At 43.0% G+C, this 19,276-nt stretch overlaps 1 protein-coding gene across 5 annotated transcripts in view; it reads right to left on the reverse strand.

The window, feature by feature from the left end:
- The window catches only part of LOC112868244 (piezo-type mechanosensitive ion channel component 2), a 473,665-nt gene that overhangs the window by 189,485 nt on the left and 264,904 nt on the right, over positions 1-19,276 (reverse strand). For all 5 annotated transcript variants that reach the window (XM_086682446.1, XM_086682442.1, XM_086682443.1 and 2 more), the window contains exons 5-7: positions 17,329-17,491; positions 2,566-2,776; positions 589-802 (exon numbers count right to left, since the gene is read on the reverse strand). In XM_086682446.1, coding sequence (XP_086538572.1) covers positions 589-802; positions 2,566-2,776; positions 17,329-17,491 — 588 coding nt within the window. The remainder of the gene's footprint in view (positions 1-588; positions 803-2,565; positions 2,777-17,328; positions 17,492-19,276) is intronic.

Consider the following 19,276-nt stretch of genomic DNA (forward strand, 5'->3'; position numbering starts at 1 on the left):
TTTTTTAATGTTTATTTATTTTTGAGAGAGAGAGAGAGTGTGCATGCGTGTGCACGTGAGTGGTGGGGGTGGGGGGCACAGAAAGAGAGGGAAACACAGAATCTGTAGCAGGCTCCAAGCTCTGGGCTGTCACCACAGAGCCTGACGCGAGGCTCGAAACATGAACTGTGAGATCATGACCTGAGCTGAAGTCGGACACTCAACCGACTGAGCCACCCAGGCGCCCCTGCCCTTGTTATTATTTTTAATGCTCTATTTGGTGTGTGAGAGCATCTTCCGGCTGGATGCTTTAACATGTTGTTATTATTCTCTGATGCAAAATGTTCTTCTGGGATCTTTTTCCACAGCTGAGACCAAACAGCAGCCTCCCCTCTCTTCCATGTCTCAGCAGCACCTCCATTTGAAGAGACCTCCCACTTCCTTTTGGACTTTGTCATTCAATAACTTGAAAGTGCTACATTGCTTCCCCCATCCCCGCCGACCCTTTGCGGAACACATCAATGGGCATCAAGAGGAACCCTTGCAAATTCAAACAAGATCATAAAGGAGAGTCGGTTGTCCTTGAAATGTCTTAACGTTTTGTCTTACCTTGCATAGTAGTCATTGGGTGGAACTGCTTCTTGAAAGAATTGGAACTGGTATAAATAAAGTCCAATCAAGTGCCCCGCAGTGAAAATAGCCAGCAGCACACAGAGACAGCTGAACAGCAATGGATCAAATGTCCGGCACCAGGACCACCAGGTGCACAGACCCAAAAATACAAAGAAGTACACAGATGAGGTCAAAGACGGCAACATCATACCTAAGGAAGAAGAGATGTGATCATAAAAATCGCATGGAACTGGGAAATCATTCACCACTCGAGACATGTTCCTATTGGAGATGATGGACATTTCCTTCATATGTTTTCCGGTGTAGGTCCAGTGATTAAAATGGGAATCCCACTTCATTTATAAAATCAGAGCTAATACTATTTTTGTTGCGCAAAAGATCACACATAAAGTGGTATTTGTTAATATAGGGAAACACAGGATGATGCCAGAAACTCTTCCCGTGCTGTTTGGCAGAGCAAGTATCTACTTTTCATACAGTAAAGTTAGCACAGTTACTTGCCTGTTTCCATCTTTCTACTTCTCTCCCCAGTTTTTTCCGGGAGACTTGTGTGCCCATTCCAACTTACCCTGATACCATTTTTAAAAATGTTTACTTATTTATTTTTGTGAGAGAGAGAGATTGAGAGAGTGCAGAAGGGGCAGAAGGAGTGACTGACAATCCCAAGCAGGCCCCACACTCCCAGGGCAGAGCTTGACATGGGGCTTGATCTCATGAACCCTGAGATCATCACCTGAGCCAAAATCAAGAGTTGGAGGCTTAACCGACTGAGCCACCAGGAGCCCCTCCCTGATATCACTTTTTATAATAACTTACTTTTTTGGGGGTAAGTGGGGTTCATAAAATTATTCCATCTATGGCAAAGTCTCACTAAAACTTTGCCCTACCCAATGAAATCTGATTCATACTATTACCAAAAGGGGACATGGAAAATGAGGGAATTTTTTTTATAGGCATTTAAAAACTTTTGTAGGGGGCGTGTTGAAATGACTCTTCATTAAAATACTGGGATATTTCTTGAGAAATTCAATTCTCTTTTCCACTTTTTAACTTTGGTATTTAAAAAACTGTCACATTGTTTCATCTTGTGCAATTTCAAGGAAGCGGTATGGACCCAACTTCCCAGTGGCTCTGGAGCAGCCGCCAGCAGCAAGATGGAAGGAGGGAGAAAATGGAGATAACATTATTATGGAACAAGCAGTCAGCGGCCAAGATTTAAAGGAAGTGAGTGTCTGTGCTGCAAGATTACAATCTAACTGAGGAAGAAAAATAGTATATCCTGGAGAGTTAAATTAAGACTCCTAATGACCCAGTGTAAACAGACGTGCTTTCAGAATGCACACATGTGGCTCTCTGGAGAGTATACTGACATTGTTCATCGTAGCTGATCGCCATTCACGGGCTCTGGGGGAGGAGAACGGTGGTCTTTCTGATCTACGTATAAAACATAACATCACCTAGATATGGAAAAAGATTGCTTTACGGAGGTTAATAGAAACGAACCAAGGGGCACCTGGGTGGCTCATTCGGTTAAGCGTCTGACTTCAGCTCAGGTCATGATCTCGCGGTCTGTGAGTTTGAGCCCCGCGTTGGGCTCTGTGCTGACAGCTCAGAGCCTGGAGCCTGCTTCAGATTCTGTCTCTCTCTCTCTCTCTCTCTCTCTCTCTGCCCCTCCCCACTCCTGCGCTCTCTCACTCTCAAAAATAAATACACAGTAAAAAAAAAAAAAAATTAATTAAAAAAAAAGAAACCGACTAAAAACACAAACATGAGAACTGAACAGGAAAAATTATTTGTGTGTGTTGTGTGTACACGTGGCCAGTTTTACAAGTTATGGCTATGAGTTTGGTGTTCTGGAATGAGGCTGTTTCCTTCGGCATTTTCTCCTCAGCCTTGTCTTTCATGACTCGCCAAAGTGCTACCTGTATTCCAACCCATGCTGGAAACTCTCACCTGATGAACCGAGTAAAATGGTCACCACAACTTTTCCAGCAGTGGTTATCATGTTGCCGATAAACTCCTTAAGCTTGGAGGCCACCGAGGCGAGTCTGCGGAACATTTTTAACTTTGTGCTCTCTTCCACCTCGCCTTCCACACCGTCTCCTTCATCTAAATCCTCTTCGTAGATCAGTGCCTCTTCTGGATCTATTTTTTCTCCTCCGGCCTAAATAAAGGGGAAACAGAAAACACTGCAGTCCAGAACTCTGCCTACCACCCCGCAGATTATATGGTTTGTAATTTATGGGTCAGTCAGTGAGGTGAGCTTCACAAACCAGGGGAAAAATGCAGACAACCACCGAAGTCCCCCCCCCAGGTTTCTGCCAGTCCCTGTGTAAGCCCAAGTCACTTGGATCTTTCCTGAAGAAGTAAACAGGAAACATCACCAATCACAGAACCCATAACAACATGCTACTGAGCCACATGAACTCACTTTTTATAGTCAGAGGAAGAAACTGTCTGAGACGTCTATTAAAACCTTAGCTTTCATCATCTTGGTTTGGTTCCTCACATTTAAAGTGTTTGCCACCAGGGGGATAGGTAGTTTGATTAAAGTATCCATGGCTTTACCCAAAACGGTGGATCAAATCTGTGCTTGTGCAATCCCTTTTCTTTCTGAAGTAAATTTTGTCCACTATGTTAGTGTCTCCTGGTCAGAGGAGGTTGAGTGCTCTTAGGTCACCTGACTAGATATACAGTCACTTCCTAATTTATCCTTTGACAGAATGATCTACTGGTTCGATCCTGGGTGATTCGGCACCTCAGTAACATCCTCAGAGATGTAGGGAAGAAATACAGGGGTAGAACATACAATGTTTTATATATTATTTTAAACTGGGTATACTGATGTGTTTTTGTCTGTTTTGTTTTTAGAGATTATGTAGAAATATTTTTTTTTTTTGGGCTAATTATAGTCTTTCCCTAGAAGTCTTAGGATTTTTTTTTTAAGTTGTTAGAAATATAAACCATCACCTAAGACTAAAGGTTGTTTTAGGTGCTCAGACTCTCTTTGCATTTGCCCCTAGGCTGGCAGATTTCTTTTTTTTAATTAATTAAAAAAAATTTTTTTTAACGTTTTTATTTACTTTTGAGACAGAGAGAGCCAGAGCATGAGCAGGGGAGGGGCAGAGAGAGAGGGAGACACAGAATCCGAAGCAGGCTCCAGGCTCCGCGCTGTCAGCACAGAGCCCGATGCGGAGCTTGAACCCACGGACTGTGAGATCATGCATGACCTGAGCCGAAGCCAGGACGCTCAACCGACTGAGCCACCCAGGCACCCCTTTTTTAATTAATTTTAAAAAATATGTTTATTTGTTTTTAAGCTAGACAGGGCGTGAGTGGGGGAGGGACAGAGAGAGGAGACACAGAATCTGAAACAAGCTCCGGGCTCTGAGCTGTCAGCACAGAGTCTGACATGGGGCTCAAACTCTGAACAGTGAAATCATGACCTGAGCGGAAGTCAGACGCTTAACCAACCGAGCCATGCAGGCACCCCTAGGCTGGCAGACTTCTTTTAGCCCAATTGAAAAGACCACACTGGCTGCGGAGCCAGAAGGGTCTTTTAGGCCCAGTTCAGACATCCATTTAAGGCCTAAAGAGTACATCCCAGCCTCTCTATTTTCCCACTTAAAGATTTCTTTCTCAGCCCAGCCTCTCCATTTTCCTATTTTAAAGGTTGTTTTTTTTTTTTTCCCTTGATACACTTAGCTCAGATATTCACATGATATTCACTGCTGGTAACTGAACCTCTAACTATGCCCTTGGGCATGAAAGGAAGCCTGCAGAAAATGGCATTAAAGCTCAAGTTAGTGCCCAGTGGCCTTGAGAACTCAGAGATCTTCCTTTGCCTAGGAAGGTACAGGCTGCTTGTGACAAGCTATCTATCGATGAAGCCAAGGGTGTAGGATGTACCCTTACCCTCTACAACGCACCCTCCCACACACAGATTTAATCTAGGGCCTATTCAAGTCTAAATACCCAAACTGGGTTCTATTCTCTTCTATCATGACACATTTGTATTTTTCCCTGAAAGAAAAGAAATGCCTCATGCTTCTTCATGGAGACTTCTCTCGCTGTTCAGGGCCTAGTAGGTGCTAATATCTCATAGGAGATACAGTGATAAACATGTAAACAAGTAGTAAATTAACAAGCTGAATCTCTCGCAGTAACAAATGCCAGTCAGGGAATGAAAATAGGGGGATATGACTGTGAATGGCAGGGTGACCGTTTCAGATTCCGAGGTCAGAGAGAGCCTCTCTGAGGAGGTGACATTTAAGCCCAGATGTCACAAAGTCACCAGCCATATGAAAATCCTCTTCAAAAACATCCCAGATGGAGGGAAGGGCAGGTCAAAGATTCCATGGTATGTTCAGAAAGAAGGCATGTGTTCCCTGACACATTGCCTCTTCTAATTCACCCTCCTCCTTGTCAGTTGTCAGTCAGCTGTTGAGCCCACTTCCTACTTCACTGAGAGAAGGGGGGAGAGCACCCCACCAGCATGACAGGGAGCCAAAGACATGCTGAGGACAAAGTACAAGCTAACAATTGCTCCCCCGCCCCCCACAGTGACATTCCTCAGACACTCCTGGCTGTCCAAGAACAAAGGGAGGGGAAAAAGGGGAAAACAAATGGTTAACTGATAGAAATCAGTTTGCAAATGTCTTAGTAAGTGACAAAAAAAGGCAATGTTATAATAACAGCCAGACTTCCAGAAATCCAAAGACTCAGTTACCTGGAGCCCTAACATCACCTTCCCCTCCTTAGTGATGTGCAGAACAAAGGCAGGAAGAAAATGTAAATAACATTAAATTTCTTGATAACCTGCAGCCCCTTGACAAATACTTGAGGCAAATACAGAGTATAACATTCCTCCAGGAACCCCCTACTGTCTTAATGTTAACACTTTGCTAGAGGGAAAATCAACCAGCTCAACAATACCAAGGACTCAGTATCTTATGAGTCCTCTTGAACATATGAAAGTCCTTTTGGAACCTCCCTTTTTCCTTACCTGGCCCCCCAATTCTGTAGTATATAATCAGTCACTCTTCACAACCCCAGTGCAGCTCTTTCTACCCACAGGTCCTGTCCCACTGCTTCAATAAAATCACCTTTTTGCACCAAAGGTGTCTCAAGAACTCTTTCATGGCTGTCGGCTCTGGACCCCCACCACCACTTCAAAACCACATCAAGCACATCAGCCTACAGACCTAGAGCTAACCTGTGCAGTGGCACTCGGATTCCCTGTCCTGTGACTGTGGATGAGTCGTATGCCCTGGGAGACCAGGGAGAAGGGCAGTCCTTCTCTTTCCCCTGCGTCACCTCCTGCTCCCTTCCGCCCATATCTCCCCATCAACAAACAAATACGCCTCACCAATTCCAACCCACGTGGCCTCCAAACCACATTTGCCTCTCAAAGTGACTCTCCCAAGAGTTGGGCTAAAAACATGGCACCACTTCCCCTATGCCTAACTTCTCTTGAATTCACTCTAAAGGGAGTTTGATCACCAACCACTCCACCTAGTGGGGGCTCTCATGTGGTCTGTTTCACATGGTGATGCCAAGGCAGACTGCAGCTAGGAGGCTATTGCTGTGGTCAAGGAGACAGGAACTCACAGAGCTGAAGGGAGGTTCATGTCTTTGCAGTTTGTCTTAAAGGTCAAGTCAGCAGGACTCGCTGGTAAATTTGATGTGGAGGGTGGAGGGACAGAGGAGAAGCAAAGAAAGTTCCTGTATTTCTGTCATTATTGAGGAGACAGGGATAACCAGAGGCGGAGAGGGTTGGGGGAAATTCAGTTCTGAGATGTCCTTCAAGCATTCTTGTTGGAAGTGTTATATGGGCAGCCAGGATAAGAATCTGGAATGCTGGAGGGAGGTGGAAAACTGGAGAGGTCTATTTGAAGTTCAGGGGCATAGAGATGGTTTTAAAGTCAGGGGTCTGGTGAGATTACCTAGAGAGAATACAGAGGTTGACTACCCCTCAGATGCTACCACAAGTAGAACCAGTCTGTCTCTCCAGGCTTATCCTCATTTCTGTCTAGAAGCACCCTGGGAAGCAGGCATATGGAGAATCCAGAATCCACACTCTTGGCCTTGGAATACACATGGAACGTGATCCTCTCTCCATCTCCTAAGCCTTTCTACCTACTCCAGCTCCCCCAAGCAGAGTTTCTATGGGGATCTGCCCAGTGAGACTGCTGATATGGGGCCCACACTGCTGTCTATATACAAACCATGCACTCATGGGGCACGTGTTGCTTAATATCCCCCTCACAACAAGGCGACCCATAAAAATCCTCCTTGAGGAAGAAAGTTTGGCCAAAACCTTCAGTCACCGTACTTGAAAAAGGAGACATGGAGAGAGAACACAGCCAGTGCTGCCTGGGTCCCAGTCAGAAACACACTCCTAACTTTCATAATAAATGACTTGTTATTCAATTGCAGAACTGCTACGGATATAGATTAAATCAAATAAGATTCTCTGGTCAAGACTTTGTGAGGTTAGACAAATGCATTTCCTTGACCTCTCTCGGGTGGGACCAGGGCCCCTGTGACTTTTATAAACATACCACTGTACTGGAGGGTTTTCAACATTTTTGTACCGGAATCCCTGGGGACCTCAGTTGGAAACGCTTTCTAAACCTGCCAAGCTGAAAGAGGGCCGAAAGAGAGCCAGGTTGGCCTCCGTGAGCCCTCACTGTCCAGGCTGGGGCCAGAACAGCCATTAGTCATGGCAGGTCTGCTTATTAATGGGCAGGCTTTCTCCTCCTAAATGATTCGTCTGCTGAAGTATAAACACCGATCCTCTGGAACAGCATCCACTCGCTTAACCGTATTTACTAATAAGCACCCTTGCTTGGGGGAGCCATAATTTGTCCCGGCTTTAAGGAGTAGCTGTAAATGAAGACTTAATCCCCCTGGTTCCAGAGCTGTCTTAGAAATTAAAGACAAAGAGAACCCTTTACAGTTCAGAAAGGCATATAAAATATTCCATATTATTACCGCCCGTGTCAACATCTAAAACTTATTTGAAGACATGTAAATCCTTTAACTTGCCTTTGCTGAAAGTTCCTGACTTCGAATGTTCCAGCACATATTACGATAGACCCTCTCATTTCACGAGAGGAAGCTCTCGCTGCTCTGGGACCAAATGCATGCAAGGTCATGCTTTTACCAAGCAGCCACCCCCTTCTCAACCCGCAGCTGCTTCCCACCACGGCCACATCCACACTTAGCACAGCGTCAGCAGCCATTTCCACTCAAATGGAACAGGGAACTGCCTCAGGGTGGAGCACAAACATCCATTTTTCTTTAGCTCTGAGCACTCCATGAATCATCCTGGGTTGGGGTAAGTCCTGGAGATCACCTGAGAACCCTTAAAGGGATGGGTATCAAGCCTCACCTCAAACTTCCTAAATCAGAAATTCTGGGAGTGAATCTCAGGAATCTGTACAATCAAAGAGCTGCCGTACGTGATTTTGAAGCAGCCGATCTAGAATCCATGCACAGGCTACGTCTGCAACCCCCAATCAACTGATTCCACTCTTGGCAGACTAGATCACACTGCAGATATTTTGTTGGACTCAGACGCTGGGCAGACTCCTTTAATTGGAAAATACATGGAAGTAATTTATCTGTGCGACCTCCTTCCGGTTTCAGGCAACCTTTGCGCGTTAGCCCAGAACTTCTCGTTAGATGAATCCGCTTTCTTCTTTGTGGCTACAAGCAGGCTATTAAAAACATTTCAATGGGGGTGTATCAAAGTCACAAACAATGAGCCAAGGATCTGGGAGGCAAAGGGAACATTTTTCTAAAGTGTCACGAGTTGTTTATTGTTTATTATTGAAAGTTAACAATTTATCTTTACAGAATGGGCTCATCTCAACAGAAGAGCCCAAGAAAGATAGAAGCAAGTGTGGTGCCTCATTGCAGAAGACAGACAGACGCTGTAGGCACAGCCCTGCCTGTGAAGTGAGCAGAGAGAATCTTGTCTCTATGATGTCATGTATGTTACTCAAGCCTACTGTGAGAACATCGTGCAGATGAAGCAAATATTTCATTCCGTTGCTACCCTTGTTCTAGAAAGGTGATTTTTCCAAACTTGTGAGAGCAGTGGAGCCTGGGGCCACCATGCCCATTTCTTGGCCTCCCAGACACTTCGATTCCATAGGTCTGGGATGCGCCTTGCATCGGAACCTTCATAAACTTCCCAGGTCAAGTCCCCAAGTTAGAAATTGCCACAGTCTTTCAGAATCACCTGAACGTCATTAGAAAGGGAAATGAACAAAAATGGAGAGGAGCCAAATGGGACTGACCATTATTTTAAAGGTTTGTATCTTTAAAAGGACCTGCCAAGTCCTCTTTAAGGTTTATTAAAAAAAATCACTTAATGGAACACTGTAAAACTAAGTCAGTATTAAAATACACACACACACACACACACACACACACACACACACACACACACACAACCTGATATCATCTACTCAGTTTGTCTTTGGTTGTAGAGATTATTCCTGACCCTGAACCACCCATTTTCTCTTATGAGAAGCAGCTGAGTTTAGCTCTTCTAATGGACACACCCGGTGCTCCCTCTAGAAATAAAGAATTCAGGGAGTGATAACAAAGCAACATTTTGAGGGCACACAATCCGTCCGGTTCCCGAATCTTTCAGAATTCCTTCTGTAGAATTCCTTCTGATGGACTAAGATGCAAATAAAATGCATGCTTTTGTTATTAAAACCTTACAAGGCTGAGCAGTGCTATAGCTGCCCTGGGATCCACAGTATTCCTTCTCCATCCTCCCTTCCTGTTCCTCCCTCCTCTCAGAACTTTTCCTGACCCTGAGCTCTGCTCTGAGCACTGTGCAAGATCTAGAGAGGTTTGCACTCACTCAGAGGAAATAAACCAGGTGTATATGACTGTTTCTAAAATCTGACTATAAGATCCTAAGAACATTGAGAGGGAAAGGGGGGTTGCAACTGACCACAGGGATTTGGAATGCCCAATACCAGTTATACCGAAAGCAAACATGATAGAAAAAAAAGAGCAAATGTCTTGGAAAGCAAAGAAAAAAAGCTAAAGAACAGTCCCTCTTAGATATTGGCTTCTGCCCATCCTGGCACATAGCATATACTGAATAAAAAAGCATGCCCATGGATAAATACACATCCTTTTGTGCAGTCACAGCAAGGAGAGACCACTCAAGACAGGCGTGTGGATTTTTCTGATAGTTTGTGGGAGAAGCAGCTCTTTGCAAACAACCCTCGCCCAGGACTGATACTTTACACTTTGTTCCTTTAGTTTTACACTTTGGATTGCATTGTGCAAGCCTCCATATTAATCAACCAGTGCTTAACCAATTAACTTGATAAGTATTTGAGTATTACCATGTGTACAATTTCAGATCACTTTGCTAACTTAGGATTTGCGGCAACAAAGAACAAGACAGATGTGATCCTCTCCCTCAGAGAGCTTACAGTTTACTGAGGCAGACAGAAAGTAAATAACAAAAAAAGCATTATGCAGAATAATTACAGATTATGATAAATGTTATGGGTACAACCAGGTGGATACAGAGATGGGGAATAATCTGGGAGGTTAGTCAGCAAAGGCCTCTATGCGAAAGAGCTCGCCTGATGATGGAGGAGGAATCAGCCATGCAATGAGCAGGGAGTGAATCGCCTGGCAGAAGGGAAAGAGCTGGCCGGTGCTGGGCACAGAGAGGGGGGCAGTGTGGGCACAGCACAGAGTGGGAGTGGGGCAGGGCACAGGGTGAGGATGTAAAGGCAGGAAGTGCCATAGCCCTCAGCGTTAGGAGCCCGAATTTTGTTCTCCTTTCATGGGAATCCAATGACGTGTTTTACCTAAGGAAGTGACACGGTTCGATTTATAATTTTACAAGGATAATCCAGATGCTATGCGTGGTATCCGTGGGGTAGGGTAAGAACGGAAGCTGGAAGTGAGGCGGTCTGGTAGGAGGTTACTCAGTGGTCTAGTTGAGAGGTGGGAGAAGGATCGTGGCAGTAGAGACAGAAAAGTGAACAGTTTAGACACAATGTGAAGGGAGGACCCATGGGACTTTTTGATGGTAATGGATAAGCGGCCCAAGGGACCCAGTGTCGTACCAGGGCTTGGGGCTCCAGTGACAGTGAACGGTGCTCCTGTTAACTGGGTGGGCAGTCAGCAGGCAGGCTGGTGGGGGCAGGGCTGGGAGGTCTTGCTCCTGCCCTCAAACACCCCACCAACACTTTGAAAGAAACCTGGGCAGCACATGAAAAGATGCTCAACGTCTCTCCTCATCAGGGAAATACAAATCAAAACCACACTCAGATATCACCTCACGCCAGTCAGAGTGGACAAAATGAACAAATCAGGAGACTATAGATGCTGGAGAGGATGTGGAGAAACAGGAACCCTCTTGCACTGTTGGTGGGAATGCAAATTGGTGCAGCCACTCTGGAAAACAGTGTGGAGGTTCCTCAAAAAATTAAAAATAGACCTACCCTATGACCCAGCAATAGCACTGCTAGGAATTTACCCAAGGGATACAGGAGTACTGATGCATAAGGGCACTTGTACCCCGATGGTTATAGCAGCACTCTCAATAGCCAAAGTATGGAAAGAGCCTAAATGTCCATCAACTGATGAATGGATAAAGAAATTGTGGTTTATATACACAATGGAATACTACGTGGCAATGAGAAAGAATGAAATATGGCCCTTTGTAGCAACATGGATGGAACTGGAGAGTGTTATGCTAAGTGAAATAAGTCAGACAGAGAAAGACAGATACCATATGGTTTCACTCTTATGTGGATCCTGAGAAACTTAACAGAAACCCATGGGGGAGGGGAAGGAAAAAAAAAAGAGGTTAGAGTGGGAGACAGCCAAAGCATAAGAGACTCTTAAAAACTGAGAACAAACTGAGGGTTGATAGGGGGTGGGAGGGAGGGGTGGGTGGGTGATGGGTATTGAGGAGGGCACCTTTTGGGATGAGCACTGGGTGTTGTATGGAAACCAATTTGACAATAAACTTCATATATTGAAAAAAAAAGAAACCTGGGCAGTTCAATGAAACCAAGTTGATGACAACTCCATGTCAGGGGTATTTGCAGCTGAGAGAAGGATGGAGAGCATGACCACCCTGGAAGGAGTGAGGGTGACGCGGAGCCTCTGAAGCAGGAGCAGGTGGCAGGGGTGGGGCACGTGGGTTCCTCCCATCACATGTGTGCCCGACCGCACGCCCTCACTGGAGGGACACCAGGCCCTGCAACTTCCCCACGCGAGTTTCCCTTGGGACCCTTTTGTTGTTGTTTGCACTTCAGATGCACAAAATCACCTATCAAATATTCCAAACACAGAACAAAATATGCTGAGAATTTCTAAAAACATTGATCAAGACATACTGTTTAAGGGTAAAAGTCTACCTTGAAGCTTTGATTTTTTTTTTAATGTTTATTTATTTCTGAGAGAGAGAGTGTGAGCAGGGCAGAGGTGGAGACAGAGGGAGACACAGAATCCGAAGCAGGTTCCAGGCTCTGAGCTGTCAGCACAGAGCCCGATGCGTGGCTCGAACCCACAAACCGTGAGACCATGACCTAAGCCGAAGTTGGATGCTTAACGGACTGAACCACCCAGGTGCCCCTGAAGCTTTGATTTCTTTAAAAAAAGCAGAGATTAGTCACACACTGTTAAATGTTGTCAAATGAACAAATGGGTGGGAGAAATGAAGATGTATTTAATTTGAAATCATTTGATTTTAATAATTTAAAAATATTTGAGCTCCCTTCCTAACTGCTGATTCTTCTTTTATTTTTACTATCAGTCACATAGTCAAGTCCAGTCTAGACAAAGTTCACTCAATTAACATACTGTCAATAATAGAATGTCCCTGCCTTTCTATGGGATAAGGACGCCTCTGACTGTCACATGGGTATGCTCCCCACGTGTGTTTCTATCAGAGGAAAGGATGAGAGGGACCTCATGCTCTCACCTGGTGTCCAGGAAGATGTATCTGGAAGACAGTGGGGGGTAAATTTAGTCAGGGATCTGAAGTTAACTTGTCCCTGTGATACTTTGTTGCTCAGACTGTAATACTGAGCTCTCCTGGAGCTTTCTGAAGACAACAGGCCAATGGTTTCCTCCAGTTAAAAACTTTCTCTTTATTTAAACGAATGGCATCTAAAATCACCACCATTAAGGTTCCCCCAAGTTGTAAATGTGTTTAACCCAGAGAAGGCAGACCAAGCGTGCTGCATTTTGGCGGGGGGAAGCAGTTGTCCCCACTTGCTAACATTCCAAATGCCACTGGAAAGACCTGAAAAGACAGTGATCTGTCTTAAATCTGATCACTTAAAGCAAGTGATCTTGGACTACATCTCAGGGGAGATGCTGAATGCTTATTGAGAAGGTGACAACAAAACGATGGGTTTCTTTCATTCTTTTTGGTTGTTGTTGTTCTTCCAAAAAAAAAAAAAATAGTAACTTGAACCTCAAAGCTGAAACTTGAGGCATAGCCCCCACTGGTCATTTTATGTGCCAGAATGTGGATGCCACAGGAGCCTGGTTCACGTTAGATTTTAGAAAGGAGGGCACAGGTTTTGAGGCTCAGAATGAATTTCCAGATAACGTTAGCAGGATCCAAATGTTGAATCCCCAAACTTTTAACAGATGGCAGATGACTTACACTGAAATATTCTTTTTTTTTTTAAATTATATTTAAAAAAAAGCTGTTTTAGAGACAGAGCACGCAAGCAGGAGAGAGGGGCAGAGGAAGAGAGAGAGACAATCTCAAGCAGTCTCCACGCTTGCGTGGAGCCCAGTGCAAGGCTTGATCCCATGACCCTGGGATCATGACCTGAGCAGAAATCAAGAGTCAGATGTTCAACCAACTGAACCACACAGGTGCCCCTGAAATATTCTTTTTTATGCTTCACATTTGATTTGTCAGACTATTTAACCAGACCAAGTCATGACTAAAATTCCTATTTGAATAAACATTTAGTTTATCATAAATTTGTTTTCATAATATATTAAAATACTATTTGTGGGGCGCCTGGGTGGCGCAGTCGGTTAAGCGTCCGACTTCAGCCAGGTCACGATCTTGCCGTCCGCGAGTTCGAGCCCCGCGTCAGGCTCTGGGCTGATGGCTCAGAGCCTGGAGCCTGTTTCCGATTCTGTGTCTCCCTCTCTCTCTGCCCCTCCCCCGTTCATGCTCTGTCTCTCTCTGTCGCAAAAATAAATAAAAACGTTGAAAAAAAAATTAAAAAAAAAAAAAATACTATTTGTTTCCCAAAAAAATAAAGCCTGAAATCTCATTAAATAGAAAGAGCTAGTTTTACAGAAATACACAAGATAATAGCAGTTTGGTGAAATTACGAAGTGTTTGAGCAGGAAGCCCTTTTCTACACAATTTAATTTTCATAACATAACTTTTTTTTTTTGTTTTTTAAGATTTAAGATTAGGAAACTTTCTCCCAGTTAGGATTTGTAGATGTGCTTCTGAGTTACAATGAACAGGTAAACAAGCCCACAGATGTGTCAGTTAAAGAGAACCTTCCTGGTACTTGAGGAGTTGGCTCCCTTACTGAGGTCTGTTCTCTGTACAATGCAAAAGGGAAACAGGTTCTCCCACCCACTGACTTCCCCTGGGGATTTCTGGGGGGAATTCTGGGATTTGCGATGCCCTTTAAAACACCAAACTTGAGCCTCGCTATCCAGTCGAGGAAGGTTACGAAAGACGCAGGAGTCTTCTCCAGAGATTAGTTGCTAGTTTAAAACAATGCTGGATTTGAAAAAAAGTCTCTCAGGCACCAATGGATTAATCTCGCCGTTTCTCTATTGAGATAAATGAAAGGAGAAGAAATGCCCGCAGCACTATTTTTTCAAAGGATCCTCAAAAAACAAACATTGGTGCAAATGTCAAGATTTATAAAAGGGAAGAAATATGTTGGGACCTTCCAAAACAAAATAACTTCCCTACTTATTTTGGCCGTGTGTTTCTATTCTTTTCAGACTTGAGCAAGATTGTTCACATGTTAGAAATATTTCCTTGTGGATTCGTCTCAGAAGATTCACACACCAGCCTGCTTCTCCCTGGCCACCTGGTGGGCTGGAATGTGCTAAGAGGATGGAAATTAATATCTAAAGGAGGCCAAAACAAATGTAAATGAGAAAGAAATCGACCTCATAATAATATTTAGTATTTTCAAATCCCCAAATAAGTAATATAGAATGTCTATCAATTTATTGTTATTTTAAATTTTTTAATATTTATTATTTATTTTTGAGAGAGAGAGAGAGAGAGCACAGGGGAGGGGCAGAGAGAGACAGAGATACAGAATCTGAAGCAGGCTCCAGGCTCTGAGCTGTCAGCACAGATCCCGACGCGGGGCTCGAACTCACAGAACGTGAGATCATGACCTGAGCCGAAGTTGGACGCTTAACCGACTGAGACACCCAGGTGCCCCAATTTATTGTAATTTTTAAATAATGTGATTGATAATATAGGGAGTACAGATATTTAAACAAATTTTAAACAGGAGAGAGGTATCCTGAGTGTATCTTTGAGAGCTGTGAGAAATCAGGAAGGAAACATGATTTTAGAATTAATTCATGTGATGGTTTTGTGTTCTCTTCTTCACCAGATGTGTGACCTCAACCATAACCTGATATCCATGACCTTCCATCAGTCAATGTAGGCTTTCTTAGTCCTATGGCAAAAGAGCGTTTGTCCTCGGTGACAGAAGTTCTTTTCCTAAGAAGCTCTGTGATTCATTTATGGCTCAGTGACGAATAAGAGACTCTTACTGAGTAGGTTGGCCTCAAACACACCGCCCAGCTTAACTTTCTATCATTCTAAGAGGACTCGGAATTTGAAACTGCTCCAGTAACTTTCCAATTGGAGAAGAGCAGGATGTGGAGAGCAAGTAGCATCTTATTAAGCAGCCCAATGAGCAGGCGCTGCCCTAGGTGTGTTTTATTTGACATTTCATTTAGTGGTTGCAGCAACTCTACGACGTAGGATTATGATCATCCTCATTTTGCAGAAGAAAGAGAATAAACACATTTCTCGACATCACACTAACACTGTTAGGTAGCTTCCAAGTCTGCCTTCTGAGTCCACTCAATTTGCAATAAGCATCCTTTACCCTCTATCCGTAATATGAGGATAACGGAAAACCAGTCTTGCTTTTATAAATAATAGTAATGAAAAATCCTAAGTCTGGAGAGCTCAAGTTCCTGGGTTTACTTTCACCAAACTTGGACAATTTTGGGCAGTAATTATCAAAGCCAGATTATTTTCAAAACTGTAACTATTATAAATAAAATTCAAATGTAAAAGTAGAAATTAAAATTTAAGTTCTGCTTTAAAATTGTGAAGCCAACAAGAAGAAAAGGCACTTTCATAGTTTTACCCATTTTTAAGACACTGATAAGTCCTACAGAGTTTGTAGACATAAATGAAAGATAAGGTTAGTTGCTATCTTGCTATAATTGCTTTTTACACCAAGTACTTGTTAACGTCTGCCTTTAAAAAAGCAGAATATTGATATACAATGTGATCATTTATTTTTTACCCATAATGATTTTAGGTAGTAATATCATTTCTAGTCTGTATGGATTTATTGAATTATATCTTCGCTTTCTTTATTGTTTTTTTTAAATAACCATACAAGGCAATTTGCTACCTATTTTTGAGGCACATAAGTAAGTCATTTGCTATAACTGAGAATTGTCTTCCCTGATGCCCTTGTGATTATCATTCTCAAAATAACTGATTTCAATTCACCCCAGTTTTGCAGGTGAAAGTTCTTGCCCAACTTCTGAGTAAAAACATTTGCTAGTTGTGTCTCTTGTGTCAAATGTCCAGAGTAAGTCTTTTCAATATTTTTTCCTTTGCAAATTTCATCTTTCAATTACCAAATCAATTACTTTTTAAATCAACGTCACTGAAACTCACATAACAAAGTACAGTGTTAGAACAGAGCAACATTCTGAAACAGATCTGGGGACAGTGACGAGCTGTCCAACTTGCTCTCATACACGGAGTGAGATCTGATGTGCTCCCTGCTCCTCCTGAAACTCTTTCTACTAAAACACATAGATAAAAATTAACATACATTTTCCTCATTATTTTTACCTTTTTCCAATTCTTATACTTTTCCAAAGGGTGTGTGTGTGTGTGTGTGTGTGTGTGTGTATTCCTCCCCCACCCCCCGCCCCGGATTGCTTTAAAATAATGATCAAAGCATGCTCTGAACACAATTCTTCTCTGAAGAGCAAAGTACACAGACCAGAAAGCTTCCCTTCAGGAAGGAATTACTTTTTTTCTCCTAAAACTACCAGGTGCTACTTCTCTAAATATTTTGTATTGACTAAGGTATCTAGACAACGGGCCACAATATAATGAATTTAAAAGGTTAACCATCAGAGATAATATTAGATGAGAGTAAAAAGAACACTGGGTTGGGGTGAATGCCTCATGAATGGCAGTGTTCACACTCCTTGAACTGTCTCCTGGTGGCCAAGGTGTGGAGGAGACTGCCTACCCATCAGAACTACACCGGGGGAGGGAGGGTTGTGCAAAGTAACTGTGAACATTTAAGCCAAGCTCTGCAGAGCCTAAGTGCTATGCACATTTCACTTCTCCACAACTTATTAAGGGTCAAGGCTCTCAGAAATCAAAGAAGGAAGAGGGATGCAGGACGTCAGATTTACCAATTCTTCATTTTCAAACTCCGAGTTATACTGTGCTCCTTCTTCGGTCACGGGTTTCTGAACGATGTTCCTGCAGACGAGCCAGATGGTCAGACTAGCAATGAACATCCCGATATCAGGCACAAACACTCTGATCCCATTGCCGGCATCAGCTCCCTTTAAGCTACGGAGGGAAAAAAAAAAGAGGGAGGAAATTTAGTTGTTTTTCTATTTCTATGGTTACACTATCTTAAAGTATTTCTGAATCTTCTTAATGAGTTTTAGAAAAGGGATCCTCAGTTTCTGCCTAGAAGGGACTGGAAAGCTTTGCCTCTATCTCAGAATCTTATATAATGTACTAAGATTCAGGAATGTTCCACGATTTCACTGGAGTTTCTGAAATACTATAAAGGATCCTAACCCAATTCTCACTCCTAAAACATGCTAATGATCCATATTGTTATTAAATAAGCCACATGTGCAGCACAGATACAGGTGTCTGCAATCTAGCTGAAGCACATACTAGCAGCTGGGAGATAGTTTACCTTAGACGTAAATCAAAGCTAGAGAGAAAAAGAGAAAATGTTAAAGCAGTCCTTGAATGCAGGACCTCTTCATTATTTTGAATACTTAGTTGATTTTGTTTTCCATACTGTTCCAAGAAAGGTAGATCTAATATGTTTCTTCCTCCAACCTTGGAGAACGGACAGCGAACTTAGAATTGGAAGATCTGAGTTCAAGTGTAAAGCCTGACACCAACAAACTGTATTCACTGGGGGGTTTCCCATGGCCAGTGCATTCCTTCTCCGTGCCAAAGGGATACTACTCTTTGCCTTCTTTATAGAAGTCAAATGAAAGTGAAAGTGATTCAATGTTTATCAGAGATAAACTCGTTTAGGAACTAAGCACGTGATCAAATACATACTCTATTCATTTATATTGTATGCATTACATATTTTGATAAAAACATAAAATGTGGGGCGCCTGCGTGGCTCAGTTGGTTAAGTGTCTGACTTTGGCTCAGATCATGATCTCACGGTTCATGAGTTCGAGCCCCACATCAGGCTCTGTGCTGACAGCTCAGACCCTGGAGCCTGCTTCGGATTCTGTGTCTCCCTCTCTCTCTGCCCCTCCCCCGCTCATGCTCTGTTTGTCTCACTCTCAAAAAGAGACATTAAAAAAAAAAAAAACATAAAATATAATAAAAAGCAAGACCCCCATTGCCTAGAAATGACCGTTGTTAACACTTTGGTAAATGAAAGCATTGTTAATAATATCTACTACAACTGAGCAATTGCTCTATATTAAGAGCTTGGTATATAGTATTTCATCCAACCAACCACCATATAGAGATAGGTATTATTATTTATCCTCCTTTTACATATGAAAACAACAACAACTAAGTCTCCAAAAGGTAAACATACTTCCCTCAAGTCAACACAGATCGAGAGAGAACAGAAGTATACTCAAGCTCCCTTTAGGACCAGATTTTATGTTCTCAACTACTGGGTTCTCGCATGTATATCTGTGTATATCTGCGTGGCTTTTCCTTCCAGTTTTCCTCTGTTTCTAGACATACATAGTGACGGGTTACAACACTAAGCTCATACTATGTTTTGAAAATGATTAGCTCCTGTAATAGATCATTAATAGTTTTTCAACTCACTGATTAAAAAAATTTTTTTTAACATTTATTTATTTTTGGCAGAGAGAGAGAGAGACAGAGCATGAACAGGGGGAGGGTCAGAGAGAGAGGGAGACAGAGAATCTGAAGCAGGCTCCAGGCTCCAAGCTGTCAGCACAGAGACCAACACGGGGCTTGACCTCACGGACCGCGAGATCATGACCTGAGCCGAAGTCGGACGCTTAAACGACTGATCCACCCAGGCACCCATCAACTCACTGATTATTTTTTTAATTTTTTTTTTTTTTAACGTTTTTTATTTTTGGGACAGAGAGAGACAGAGCA

This window comes from Puma concolor, chromosome D3 (genome assembly GCF_028749965.1).
Source record: "Puma concolor isolate L17-30 chromosome D3, mPumCon1.1.hap2, whole genome shotgun sequence".
Taxonomy (NCBI): domain Eukaryota; kingdom Metazoa; phylum Chordata; class Mammalia; order Carnivora; family Felidae; genus Puma; species Puma concolor.